Source organism: Pseudochaenichthys georgianus, unplaced genomic scaffold (genome assembly GCF_902827115.2).
Source record: "Pseudochaenichthys georgianus unplaced genomic scaffold, fPseGeo1.2 scaffold_642_arrow_ctg1, whole genome shotgun sequence".
NCBI classification, from domain to species: domain Eukaryota; kingdom Metazoa; phylum Chordata; class Actinopteri; order Perciformes; family Channichthyidae; genus Pseudochaenichthys; species Pseudochaenichthys georgianus.
Window position 1 is genome coordinate 12501 of NW_027263198.1, and position 15000 is coordinate 27500.

Sequence of the window (15000 nt, forward strand, 5' to 3'; positions counted from 1 at the left end):
GCAACAGGAGGATTTACAACAGCATATACAAACTAAAATACTGCATGTGGGTGCACACTTACATTCTCTGTCTCACTGTTACATGAATCCCATGAATGCATGAGATTAAATTAGCTTCATTATATCTCAGTGATTAAGTGAATAACAAAGTTTCTATCGGGTCACTATCAGCCTGTCACTCATTATTTTCAGGGAGGGGGCGGGCCTTGGAGGAACGGGGCGGGGCTTGGAGGAACGGGGCGGGGCTTGGAGGAACGGAGAGGAGACGGTGATCGCGGAAGCTTTTTTCCTCTTGCCTTCACAAACTTTACACACGTATATATCGTCTGAAAATTGCTAGAGGACGTTCATACTCTGCAATCCAAGACTTAATTAAATCCACCAAAAACCTGACATGATTGTAACGCGATTATTTTTGAAAAACATAAATCCCTGTCCTTGAGCCGCAGCGGCACGGAGTGATTGAGAGCGGGTCCTTCTGCTGTGGGTTCTGGACTGGTGTTCTTGTGTTGGTGGATAAAGCAGACTGCTCCGTGTTGCTGTGCCGCCGTCACGTCTGTTCCCTGATCTCTGCGTCACCGACCGATTTGATATTAAAGTGACAGAAAAAACGTTATAGTAAAGCCGCGGCCGGAAAATCAGGAAGCAACGTTACTACTCTATAACCGATTATCTTCCGTCACTGCATCGATACCGAATCGTCCACGTCCGCATCGCAATGCATCGTAGAAACGATTATTTTCAACACTAAAAACGCCTGATTAATATGTTTGTAATGTTTGCAGCAGGTTCACTGCTATAAGCAGGGTCTCACACTCACAGGCACACAGGCAGAGATCCAGGGTGATGCACATGGCTTTCCTACCCAGGAATAAGTGTGTGAAAGGCAGGTAAAAGTGATGTGAACAGAGGGAGAGAGCAGCCAGAGAGTTAGCAGCCTGTGAGAGCCACATAGCGCACCCAGAGGACAGGCTGTTTCACAGCACTATGTAACCCAGGAAAGCAGCTTGAATCGTGGGTATGTCAGTGTTAAAAGTGCCTTAAACTGGTTTAATTCAAATGCGCATTTGACTGCATAAACAGCCGGTCATATGGACAGGAATCTGTCCATTTCGTCCACATTTGACTCATGAAATGTACAAGAAGATAAGTACAGAAGAGTCACTGCTGTTGGCAGGGTCTCACACTTACAGTCACACAGGTAGAGATCCAGGGTGATGCACATGGCTTTCTTATCCAGGAATAAGTGTTTGAAAGGCGGGGAAAGTGTTCCTGCAGCCCCCCCATAACGGTAATAATTATTAGAAATCATTTTCAGGGCAGAAAGCTGTTTTTAAAAGTGAAAAAAACTATTTTAAACCGTTGAAAAAGCACAAAGTTATTTTAGTGCAGTTCTCATGTGTCCCCACAGGAGGGCTCATCAGCCAACCTATTGCTGGCCCCTCACAGAGCCCCAAAGGACGGACTAAGCAGCTCCAGCATGTCTCCCTGACATGCATACTTCCATAACCTCGCACACCACGGACTAAACCCAGATGATCACACCCTACAGAACCTCATGCCCCTGGTAACCCTAAAAGGGAGGTGGATTTTGCGGTGCTTTACCGTCCGCCCATCAGCATCCATATTTGGCCTTCTTCACAGCACCCCCCCTGTGCTGGAGGTTCACACTTTAACTGTTTTGTCATATTTTGGCACTAAGGGGCACTAAGGTCTTACCCGGATGTCCTTATGTGTTTAGTCAGAGTGAGAGTGCTTAAGTTTGGGTACACCCGGGTAAGACCTCAGTGCCCCTTAGTGCCCCTGGTGCCCCATGTCGTTAAATGAGCTCAGTAATGTACTGCACAACATCACATAGGTAAATGAGCTCCTTATTGCCCTGCAATTTCACATTTGGTGTATTTCCAAAAAGCTGTGAAAATACACCTATCTCCGTCATGTCCTGCAAAATATAATTCTTCCGACCGCCAAGCACCGGCACGTGGACCCGGGGAGGAGGCCCTCCGATGGCGGGTAAAATTTGCTGATAGCACAGCTGACGGCTGGACACTAGCCGTAGAGGAACACGAGGGCAGGACCAGGCAGTTCCCTCTTTGCAGACAAGCATATGTGGTTGTTACGCAGGATCAAACAGGTAGCCTGTGATGAAGTAGGGTCGACCCTATATCATGTGAAGCCACCGAGCTGTGGTCCCCGAGGGAACTGGTGCCCGGAGCAAGGCCAATTGCTGAATGCCGCAGCCGACTAAGGCCGCAATGCAACAGTGGAGGATTAGAGAAACTGATGTTTGCCTGGCACTCCGCGGCGAAGTGGGGAGGTGGAACTTCCACCCCGCTGCGGAACCCGTGGTGGGACCCCTGAGTCAGACGGTTCGTCTTGGAAACGCTTCATATTGGTCGGCCATCAGAGTCGAACCCGCAGTTCGGAGGAACCGACAGCAGTTCGGAGGAACCGACAGCCAGAGCACCGGCACGTGGACCGGGGGAGAAGACCCTCCGATGGCGTTTGCCATTCGATCAGTGAGGTCCGAGGAACGCAGCAAAAATGGACAAAATCCGTTAATGTACGGTCGAGTTGGGGGGTTGAACGGCTGGACAAAGGCCGTCGGGGGGGCATCCAGGACCGGGCAGTGCCCACGGTAGAAGGAACCGGGTGAAACGGGCCAAAACAGAAAGAAAAAGAACCAGACAAAAGGGGTGAAAATGTAAAAAAGTATCCGAAAATAGTGCATCATAATGCGGGTAGAGTCCCCTGACAACTCCCCTCACATTCCTCCAGAGTCAGAAAAAGTCTGAGTTAACTTTTTGGAGAACCATGAAAACGGGCCGAAAGTGGTATAATGTATCCGAAAATAGTGCATCATAATGCAGGTAGAGTCCCATCAAACTCCCCTTACATTCCTCCAGAGACCAGTTCAAAAACTTAAAGTTTGGAAAGAACCATGATTGGGGGTCTCCAGGCAACAAATGTATCCGAGCCAGAGTGCACATGTAGCGGATGAATTTATCCAGGAAATCACACAGTAGTTTTTTGAGTCCTCTCAAAAACTGGGTTTCTGATTTCGTGCGGACGGTAGTCTGGAATGGAAGAATGAATATTTTTGACAGAGAAGGGGAAACTTTTTTTCCCCTCTCCGTTGTAAGTTGTGACGGAGAAGTGGAAAAGTGTCCGGGGCTTCGACCCGAAGCCCCGAAGGGTTGAGCTTTTTAGAGCCCCTCCTCCGTTGGCACTCAGTCATTTTTTCAACAATTTTTTAAAACTTCATTTTTGATTATTTTAAGATATAATTAACCGTTTTCTTCACTTTTTTCTTCTTTCCACGGGTGGGAGGGCATGGCAGGCCACCTATGAGCACCCTAATTCAGCCTGGAACCTCCAGGATTTGTGGGATAAACTCCATAAACTGACAAAATCACCCAGAAATGTCACTTTTCTATCCCAAAGATATATAATACAAATACATTTAAATAGTAAAAGATACAATTGTGCTCCAAATTACCCGGAATTTGATTTATATAGCCCCATGATAGTGATTACAAATCATTTTCATGGAAAAAAGTGTTAAAACGCCTGATTAAAGCATATGCAGGACTCCAGTGAGCTCCAGACTATGTGCATTGTTTTAGGGAACCATATTAATGATAAAACAAATGTATTTAAATGCAAAAATAATGATTTAAAATGATTTTAGGGGAAAAAGTGTGGAGAGAACCTCACTTTCCGAGGCAGAAATAGTGATTACAATGCGGGGAAACTGTCTTAAATGTGAATATGAACAGGCAGCTCCACAGCACTTTACAAGCCAGGAAAAGTGATTGAATCCTGGGTATACATGTTTTAAATAGTCTGATACCTCCAGGGCGCATCAACGCATTTTACAAGCCAGAGAAGGTGCCTGAATCCTGGGCAAACATTGTTTAAGTGTTTTTAAATGTGTGGAACAGTGTTTTGTCACTTTCAAAACTCTCCCGTCATTGGCCCGGAGAAATGCGGTCGATGTTGTTTTCAATCTGACCGTTAATATTCCAGTGAGACGAAGTACGTACAATGACCGAGTGATCCCATGTTAATTTTGTCCCGAAACCGGAGCATTCCCTCACCTTGAGAGTCCTTACCTGGAGAGTCCTTACCTGGAGAGTCCTCACCTGGAGAGTCCTTACCTGGAGAGTTTTTACCCGGCGGTTCCTTACCCAGAGGGTCCTTACCTGGAGAGTCCTTACCTGGGAGAGTCCTTACCTGGAGAGTCCTTACCTGGAGAGTCCTCACCTGGAGAGTCCTTACCTGGAGAGTCCTTACCTGGGAGAGTCCTTACCTGGAGAGTCCTTACCTGGAGAGACCTTACCTGGGAGAGTCCTTACCTAGAGAGTCCTTACCGAGAGAGTCCTTACCTGGGAAAGTCCTTACCGAGAGAGTCCTTACCTGGAGAATCCTTACCCGGAGAGTCCTTACCTGGGAGAGTCCTTACCTGGGAGAGTCCTTACCTGGAGAGTCCTTACCCGGAGAGTCCTTACCTGGGAGAGTCCTTACCTGGGAAAGTCCTTACCTGGGAGAGTCCTTACCTGGAGAGTCCTTACCTGGAGAGTCCTTACCTGGAGAGTCCTTACCTGGAGAGTCCTCACCTGGAGAGTCCTTACCTGGAGAGTTTTTACCCGGCGGTTCCTTACCCGGAGAGTCCTTACCTGGGAGAGTCCTTACCTGGAGAGTCCTTACCTGGAGAGACCTTACCTGGGAGAGTCCTTACCTAGAGAGTCCTTACCGAGAGAGTCCTTACCTGGGAAAGTCCTTACCGAGAGAGTCCTTACCTGGAGAATCCTTACCCGGAGAGTCCTTACCTGGGAGAGTCCTTACCCGGAGAGTCCTTACCTGGGAGAGTCCTTACCTGGGAAAGTCCTTACCTGGGAAAGTCCTTACCGAGAGAGTCCTTACCTGGAGAATCCTTACCCGGAGAGTCCTTACCTGGAGAGTCCTTACCCGGAGAGTCCTTACCTGGGAGAGTCCTTACCTGGGAAAGTCCTTACCTGGAGAGTCCTTACCCGGAGAGTCCTTACCTGGGAGAGTCCTTACCTGGGAAAGTCCTTACCTGGGAGAGTCCTTACCTGGAGAGTCCTTACCTGGAGAGTCCTCACCTGGAGAGTCCTTACCTGGAGAGTCCTCACCTGGAGAGTCCTTACCCGGAGAGTCCTTACCTGGGAGAGTCCTTACCTGGGAAAGTCCTTACCTGGGAGAGTCCTTACCTGGAGAGTCCTTACCTGGAGAGTCCTTACCTGGAGAGACCTTACCTGGGAAAGTCCTTACCTGGGAAAGTCCTTACCTGGAGAGTCCTTACCGAGAGAGTCCTTACCTGGGAAAGTCCTTACCGAGAGAGTCCTTACCTGGAGAATCCTTACCCGGAGAGTCCTTACCTGGGAGAGTCCTTACCTGGGAGAGTCCTTACCTGGAGAGTCCTTACCCGGAGAGTCCTTACCTGGGAGAGTCCTTACCTGGGAAAGTCCTTACCTGGGAGAGTCCTTACCTGGAGAGTCCTTACCTGGAGAGTCCTTACCTGGAGAGTCCTCACCTGGAGAGTCCTTACCTGGAGAGTTTTTACCCAGCGGTTCCTTACCCAGAGGGTCCTTACCTGGAGAGTCCTTACCTGGAGAGTCCTTACCTGGAGAGACCTTACCTGGAGAGACCTTACCTGGGAAAGTCCTTACCTGGGAAAGTCCTTACCTGGAGAGTCCTTACCTGGAGAATCCTTACCCGGAGAGTTCTTACCTGGAGAGACCTTACCTAGAGAGTCCTTACCTGGGATGTAGAGCTGTCTCATCTGTCTCTCTGTCTCATCTGTGTCTCTGTCTCACCTGTCTGTCTTACCTCTCTCTCTGTCTCACCTATGTCCCTATCTTACCTGTTTGTATCACCTGTCTCTATGTCTCCACTGTTTCTCTGTCTCACCTGTCCATCTCTCTATCCTTCAGTGTCTCAGGCTGAGAGGACACGTCCCCCCCTCAGCCGTCAGGTGACGGTCCAGAGGAAGGAGAAGGACTTTGAGGGGATGCTGGAGCTCCATCAGGACGACGAGACGTTGCTGCAGAAGAAGCTCATCGCAGGTACCTGTCTCCATTGTCCTTCATTTGTCCGCCACCTGTCCTCTGTCTGTTCTCTATCCATCTCCGTTTCTCAGTGTCTCCCCCTAACATATCCATGTCCTGTATTACAGAGATCAGTCCCGGCAGTGTGTCCTCGTCTGTCCCCTGTCTCCCAGCCTACATCCTGTTCATGTGTCTCCGTCACGCTGATTATATTAATGATGATCAGAAGGTGGAGTCTCTGCTGACCCAGTCCATCAACTCCATCAAGAGGGTCCTCAAGGTGAGACAGAGAGACACACACATAGAAACAACACCCTGAAAGAGGGTTGCTAGCTCAACACCCACAGGTGTCTCACCAGGGGGGTGCACTACAAAGCCGGATGTTCTCTTAGCGGCTAACTTCAGTCCAGTCAGCATCAGTACCCGGATCAGAGTACACTAAGTCCAGTCAGCATCAGTACCCGGATCAGAGTACAGTAAGTCCAGTCAGCATCAGTACCCGGATCAGAGTCCACTAAGTCCAGTCAGCATCAGTACCCGGATCAGAGTCCACTAAGTCCAGTCAGCATCAGTACCCGGATCAGAGTACACTAAGTCCAGCCAGCATCAGTACCCGGATCAGAGTACACTAAGTCCAGTCAGCATCAGTACCCGGATCAGAGTACACTAAGTCCAGTCAGCATCAGAACCCGGATCAGAGTACACTGAGTCCAGTCAGCATCAGTACCCGGATCAGAGTACACTAAGTCCAGTCAGCATCAGTACCCGGATCAGAGTACACTGAGTCCAGTCAGCATCAGTACCCGGATCAGAGTACACTAAGTCCAGTCAGCATCAGTACCCGGATCAGAGTACACTAAGTCCAGTCAGCATCAGTACCCGGATCAGAGTACACTAAGTCCAGTCAGCATCAGTACCCGGATCAGAGTACAGTAAGTCCAGTCAGCATCAGTACCCGGATCAGAGTACACTAAGTACAGTCAGCATCAGTACCCGGATCAGAGTACACTAAGTCCAGTCAGCATCAGTACCCGGATCAGAGTACAGTAAGTCCAGTCAGCATCAGTACCCGGATCAGAGTACACTAAGTCCAGTCAGCATCAGTACCCGGATCAGAGTACACTAAGTCCAGTCAGCATCAGTACCCGGATCAGAGTACACTAAGTCCAGTCAGCATCAATACCCGGATCAGAGTACACTAAGTCCAGTCAGCATCAGTACCCGGATCAGAGTACACTAAGTCCAGTCAGCATCAGTACCCGGATCAGAGTACACTAAGTCCAGTCAGCATCAGTACCCGGATCAGAGTACACTAAGTCCAGTCAGCATCAGTACCCGGATCAGAGTACACTAAGTCCAGTCAGCATCAGTACCCGGATCAGAGTACAGTAAGTCCAGTCAGCATCAGGACCCGGATCAGAGTACACTGAGTCCAGTCAGCATCAGTACCCGGATCAGAGTACACTGAGTCCAGTCAGCATCAGTACCCGGATCAGAGTACACTGAGTCCAGTCAGCATCAGTACCCGGATCAGAGTACACTAAGTCCAGTCAGCATCAGTACCCGGATCAGAGTACACTAAGTCCAGTCAGCATCAGTACCCGGATCAGAGTACACTAAGTCCAGTCAGCATCAATACCCGGATCAGAGTACACTAAGTCCAGTCAGCATCAGTACCCGGATCAGAGTACACTAAGTCCAGTCAGCATCAGTACCCGGATCAGAGTACACTGAGTCCAGTCAGCATCAGTACCCGGATCAGAGTACACTAAGTCCAGTCAGCATCAGTACCCGGATCAGAGTACAGTAAGTCCAGTCAGCATCAGGACCCGGATCAGAGTACACTAAGTCCAGTCAGCATCAGTACCCGGATCAGAGTACACTAAGTCCAGTCAGCATCAGTATCCGGATCAGAGTACACTGAGTCCAGTCAGCATCAGTACCCGGATCAGAGTACACTGAGTCCAGTCCGCGGCACATCACTTCATGATGTCTCACATGTCTCCTGATCCGAGTCCCTGAGCGTGTCTGGCCGTGCAGCACTCACAGCGCCACAGACTGGATGAAGCATTATGTCAGCAACACGTTGAGTTGAGGAAACTCTGAGTCAGAGGTGATGAGAGTCAGACGGTGTGTTAGACGGGCCGTGACATCATGAACCTGCTGATGGACGCATTCCAACACTTGTTCTGCTCCAGCTGTGTTCACCTTGCAGCTGCAGCTCTGAGGCTTTGATCCTGATCAAGGGTTTAAGTCATGTTTAAAGTTTAACTTCTTCGTGTGTCTAATATTAGAGTTCACTTTTCATTCAGGAAGTATGACGCTGCGCTGTCAGTAGCTTCTCCATGTCTGTGATTGGTCGAATGCTCCAGATACCACCCTCTCATGTGAACACCTAGCTAGATAGGACACGGCTGGCTGAGCGATCCACTTGATAACCCGCGTCGTAGGACCGCTTAGCGAGAGCGCGTATGTTCTGGATTAGGCCAACCGGCTAACTCCAACATATCAGGTTAGGATGAACCGGCTTCGTAGCACAGGCCCCCGGTGTCCCTCAAAGCTCAGTTCTGGTTCCTCTTCATAATTTAATGAAGTGTTCATAAGGTCCTCTTCCACTGCTGATGGATGCTTGTTTATGACGTGTTGTATTACTTCCTGTTGTTAATATGTTGTGTTACTTCCTGCATCAGACACAGGACCGCAGGATCATCCATGACTCCGGATCCCAGCGTATATAGACACCAAAAAGAAAGACATGTGGGGAAGCTGAGTTAATGGGAACATGAGTGTACACGGGTAGAGACAGAGAGAAGGAAGAAGTAAGATGTCCCCATGAGAGGACACGGGTACAGACAGAGAGAAGGAAGAAGTAAGATGTCCCCATGAGAGTACACGGGTACAGACAGAGAGAAGGAAGAAGTAAGATGTCCCCATGAGAGGACACGGGTACAGACAGAGAGAAGGAAGAAGCAAGATGTCCCCATGAGAGGACACGGGTACAGACAGAGAGAAGGAAGAAGTAAGATGTCCCCATGAGAGGACACGGGTACAGACAGAGAGAAGGAAGAAGTAAGATGTCCCCATGAGAGGACACGGGTACAGACAGAGAGAAGGAAGAAGTAAGATGTCCCCCGACAAACTAAGCCTATATCAGCAAAACTAGGGGCTGAATCTAATCAGCCCTAACTATAAGCTTTATCAAAAAGGAAGGTCTTCAGCGCACTCTTAAAAACGGATAGGGTGTCTGCCGCCCGAACACAAACTGGAAGCTGATTCCACAAATGTGGAGCTTGATAAGAAAAGGCTCTGGCTCCCATTGTACTTTTAGAGACTCTAGGAACAACCAACAACCCTGCATTCTTGGAACGCAATGCCCTAGTAGGACAGTAGGGTATAATGAGTTCTTTAAGGTAAGATGGCGCCTGCCCATTAAGGGCTTTGTAGGCGAGAAGAAGAATTTTAAATGCTATCCTGTGTTCTATAGGGAGCCAGTGTAAGGCAGCCAGAACAGGAGTCATGTGGTCCCTTTTCCTAACTCTGGTTAGTACACGAGCCGCAGCATTTTGAATCAGCTGAAGCCACTTGACTGACTTCTTGGTACTCCCTGATAATAAAGAGTTACAATAATCCAGCCTAGAAGTAACAAATGCATGGACTAGTTTCTCTGCATCGTTTTGAGGCAAGATATGCCTGATTTTTGCAATGTTACGTAGATGGAAGTAGGCGGTCCTTGAAATTGATTTTATGTGGGCGTTAAAGGATAAATCCTGATCAAATATAACACCAAGATTCCTTACAGTCTCACTGGAGGCCAAATTAATGCCATCCATAGTTAGTATGTCTTTAGATAATTTGTTTCGTAGATTCTTCGGGCCAAGTACAATAACTTCAGTTTTGGTCGTGTTTAACATCAAAAAGTTTAAGGTCATCCACGTTTTTAAGTCCTTGAGGCAGTCTTGAATTTTATTTAGATGATTAATTTCATCAGGCTTGATTGATAAATATAGTTGAGTATCATCCGCATAACAATGAAAGTTTACAGAATGATTCCTTATAATATTGCCTAACGGAAGCATATATAATGTGAACAAAATAGGTCTGAGCACTGAGCCCTGTGGCACTCCATGGCTAACTTTGGTTTGCGTGGAAGATTCATCGTTAACACGTACAAACTGAGAGCGTTCAGATAGATAGGACCTGAACCAGCCTAAAGCAGTTCCCTGTATGCCAACTAAGTGCTCTAGTCTTTGCAATAGGATATCATGGTCGATAGCATCAAATGCAGCACTGAGATCGAGCAGAACAAGAATAGAGACAAGTCCCTTTTCTGAGGCTATTAGAATATCATTTGTGACTTTAACCAGAGCTGTCTCTGTTGTGTTCTAAAGCCAGACTGAAAGTCTTCAGATAAATCATTGTTTTTTAAGTAACAGCTGTTTTGCGACCGCTTTCTCAAGAATCTCTGAGAGGAACGGAAGATTAGAAATAGGTCTATAGTTGGCTAAAACCTCTGGATCGAGGTTGTGCTTTTAAGAAGCGGTTTTATCACTGCTACTTTGAATGATTGTGGAACATAGCCTGATAATAAAGACATATTCATAATATTTAATAAAGAAGTGCTAATTAATGGAGAAACTTCCTTCAACAGCTTAGTTGGAATTGGGTCTAACATGCACGTTGATGGTTTAGAAGAGAGAATCATTGAATGTAATTGTTCAAGGTTAATGGCTGAAAAGCATTCTAGTTTACTATCTAGTGTAATATTAGAACTTACGATTCCGGGAGCTGTTGATAACACTATACTGGTCGAAGGCAAGAGGTCATTCATTTAGTTTCTAAGAGTAACAATTTTATCATTAAAAAAGCACATAAAATCATTGCTACTGAGTGCTAAGGGAATAGAAGGCTCAATGGAGCTGTGGCTCTCTGTCAGCCTGGCTACAGTGCTGAAAAGAAATCTTGCATTATTCTTATTCTCATCTATTAATGAAGAGTAGTAGCTGCTCTCGCTTTACGCAGTGCTTTCTTATATTCATTGAGAGTAATATGCCAAATTAAACGAGATTCTTCAAGTTTAGTGGAACGCCATATCCTTTCAAGTTGTCTAGACTTTTGCTTTATTCTGCGGGTTTCGGCATTATGCCATGGAGCTAATCTATGTTGTTTTATTTTCTTCTTCTTCAAAGGAGCAACAGAGTCTAATTTTATTCTAATATATTGTGTTACTGTTGTGTTACTTCCTGTTGTTAATATGTTGTGTTACTTCCTGTTGTTAATATGCTGTGTTACTTCCTGTTGTTAATATGCTGTGTTACTTCCTGTTGTTAATATGCTGTGTTACTTCCTGTTGTTAATATGCTGTGTTACTTCCTGTTGTTAATATGCTGTGTTTCTCTCTGCAGAAGAACACTGATGACTTTGAGATGACGTCTTTCTGGCTGGCGAACACCAGCCGTCTGCTGCACTGCCTCAAACAGTACAGTGGAGACCAGGTGAGCAGACACACAACACACACTACACAACACACACTACACAACACACACTGCTGAGGACAACAACAACACTCTGTCAACAACAACAACACTGCAGTGTGTGCTAGCATCAGTACAGCAGAACTGTTCTCTCTCAGTTGTATACGCTGGAAAGACGTCAGCATGTTTCTGTATCGATCCAATCCAACGTTATTTATATAGCACTTTGAAACCTCCAGCCCAAAGTGCTGAGAGAGACCGAACATATACAATGAGCTCACACAACATAGCAATAAGTATAACATCACATAAAAGATACGAACACAAAACAAAACAGAATAAACGTAACAATTACAAAATAAAAATAAAAACAACCATATAGATGGACAGAGATTACTATGAGTGTACATGTACACGGATAGAGATCACTATCAGTGTACATGTACACGGATAGAGATCACTATCCGTGTACATGTACACGGATAGAGATCACTATCAGTGTACATGTACACGGATAGAGATCACTATCAGTGTACATGTTACAACCCGGCTCCTGGGCTGCAACATAAAGCGGGGAGGCGAGACGAGGGGTATGATATAATGTTCATTTATTCAAAACAAACAAACAAACCAGCAACAGGTCCCTGACGCTGCACAGGACAAGTGCGCAGAGGAGACCGAGCGACGTGCCGGCTGGGCTCCTCCTATATCCTCTTCCTCTCCAGGTGCAGCTCATCAGCCACGAACCTGTGAACACCCACAAAGCACACCCACAACCAGACGGCACCCCACGTGGGGTGGAGGGGTCGTCACCCCCCCCCCCCCATAAGAAAGGAGTTCCCCTAAGAACACCGTTAGTACCCAAATAGCTAGGAGCTCTTCTGACCAGTCCCCTGACCCTGCACCTGGAAGAAACCGGAATGTCCCTCCAGAACCCGGCAACAAACCCAAGACCTGACCCCCAGGACGCTGCCGACCTGCCCCACCCGTCCGACATGCGTGACATGACCCAACATGCCGAGACACATCTCTCCTCCACCCAGGCCAAAAGACATGCCGCAACAGGCAACCACATGTTCTACGGACACCCAGATGTCCCGTCTGCCCATGCGCTTTTCTGAGGACCTCCTCACGAAACCTGACAGGAACCACAATCTGATATACTGGCCCACCAATGAAGCCTTGCCCACGTGACCACCACTTTCTGACCAGCAATCCCCCTTGCAGCTGACGAGCCCTGGTGACACCATTTCCATCCCCGGTGGAGAGAACCGCCTCAAAGAACGGACTGAGGGAGACATCCGCTTTCTGCTCCCTCACCAACTCACTGCGGGATACCGACAACAACCAGTCAGGAATACCCACTGAATCTGTCGCCCTGACCTCTTCACCCCGCTCAGATCCCTCCTGTGCACGGCTCACAGCCCGTGTCTCAGAGCCAGCCACCAACACTGCAGGAGAGCACTTGGCATTCTCCCCTGCCTTAACAGTCACAGTGGGTGAAGATGACTGCATGGTAGGCGGTGGACCCTCAGCCCACACACGGCCGTTACCCAGGATAACATCCGCACCACCGATTGGCCTTACAGGACGGACCCCCATGGCGACCTCACCCTGCACCAGACCAGAGTTAAGCACCACAGAATGCAGAGGAACGGGCTCAACACTCATTCCCATCCGGACAAACTCCCCAGTTCCAGATTAGTCCGAAAACGGCAACACAGAGCTCAGAATGTACGAGTCATACGATGCCGTGTCTCTTTACCGGCACGCTGATATCACCTCCCACCAATGGCACGTATCCGGTTGACACAATTGCAGAAAACACTGGGTCCTTCCACCGGCATGGCTCATCAATCTGCTGACAGGGAGCGATGACAGGTAACGGCACCAGGACCTGAACCTCTGCCAGGACCTGAACCTCTCCCAGGACCTGAACCTCTCCCAGGACCTGAACCTCTCCCAGGACCTGACCCTCTCCCAGGACCTGAACCTCTGCCAGGACCTGAACCTCTCCCAGGACCTGAACCTCTCCCAGGACCTGAACCTCTCCCAGGACCTGAACCTCTGCCAGGACCTGAACCTCTGCCAGGACCTGAACCTCTCCCAGGACCTGAACCTCTGCCAGGACCTGAACCTCTGCCAGGACCTGAACCTCTGCCAGGACCTGAACCTCTCCCAGGACCTGAACCTCTGCCAGGACCTGAACCTCTCCCAGGACCTGAACCTCTGCCAGGACCTGAACCTCTCCCAGGACCTGACCCTCTCCCAGGACCTGAACCTCTCCCAGGACCTGAACCTCTGCCAGGACCTGACCCTCTCCCAGGACCTGAACCTCTGCCAGGACCTGAACCTCTCCCAGGACCTGACCCTCTCCCAGGACCTGAACCTCTCCCAGGACCTGAACCTCTGCCAGGACCTGACCCTCTGCCGATAGGCCTCAGGGACCAACTCGTAAGCCTTCAACACCGCCGTTTTAACCCTCAGATACCCTTTGCTGTCCGCCACCGTCAGAGCAGAGCAGGCTTCCTGGGCCCGACCTGTTAGCACACACTGCAGCAGCAAGGTGCCATCAGCCTCTGACCACGCTCTCTCTCAGCCACACGCTGGATCCCGTTCATTAAACTGAGGCACAACCCGCAGATTACCGGCAACGTCAAAAGGAGTAGCTCTACCAGGGACACTAGAGGCCTGACCTGCGGCCCCAGCAGGTAAACCCAACCTCCGCTCCTCCAACTCAAGCCTTTTCATTTCTACCTGCAACAGCCTCTCCCTCTGCATCCCGGCAGCCAGACGTGCCACCGCCTCTGCCAGGATCACCCGTATGTTTTCCTCCTTTGAAAACACCCAACTCGAACAGATGTGCTCTTACAATCCCTCGTATGTTCTCCTTCATCCTTTTATCCCCAACACCCAAGCGGAAATGTTCAGCCACACCGATCAGCTGCTCCCGTGAGAGGCCTCCAGCAGCTCCTCTGTAGGCGCTCTCACAAACTCCTCCACACTCTCCATCATGACAACACGGCGTGCACGCTCACGCTCCCACACAGCCTACACGCTACCGCGGCCCGTCCCTCCAACTGCCTCACAGTAACTGGCTAGACTCCCCGCTAGTCTTCAGGTGCTAGTTATGGCGGGTACTTACGCACTTAATACCGTAAGCTCGGCGAAGCGACCAGCAAACCGGCAACTCCACCCGCAGCCTCTGCGTGCTCCCGAGCTAATAGCTCTCACCACTTTCACACCGCACTAACAGCCCCCCCCCCCCCCCCCCCTACGACCTCCAAGGAAGACCGTACTACACCTACAGGGACAGCTACCACGGTACTAACGATACTGTGCTCGTACTCGCTGCCTCTGTACATTAGAACTGCAGAACACCCCGTAAGGCTACTCCCAGCCAATCAGCTGCACACAATGACAACAGCAGCTGCGCGAAATCCGTCCCCACAACGGAC

At 49.0% G+C, this 15000-nt stretch overlaps 1 protein-coding gene across 1 annotated transcript in view; it reads left to right on the plus strand.

Annotated features, from left to right (window-relative positions):
* Window positions 1-15000, plus strand: part of LOC117443624 (unconventional myosin-Vb-like) — a gene marked incomplete at its 5' end in the record, with an annotated part of 35721 nt that overhangs the window by 11883 nt on the left and 8838 nt on the right. The window contains 3 exons of the mRNA XM_071202625.1: window positions 5958-6089; window positions 6200-6351; window positions 11474-11563. Of these exons, the coding sequence (XP_071058726.1) occupies window positions 5958-6089; window positions 6200-6351; window positions 11474-11563 (374 nt within the window). The remainder of the gene's footprint in view (window positions 1-5957; window positions 6090-6199; window positions 6352-11473; window positions 11564-15000) is intronic.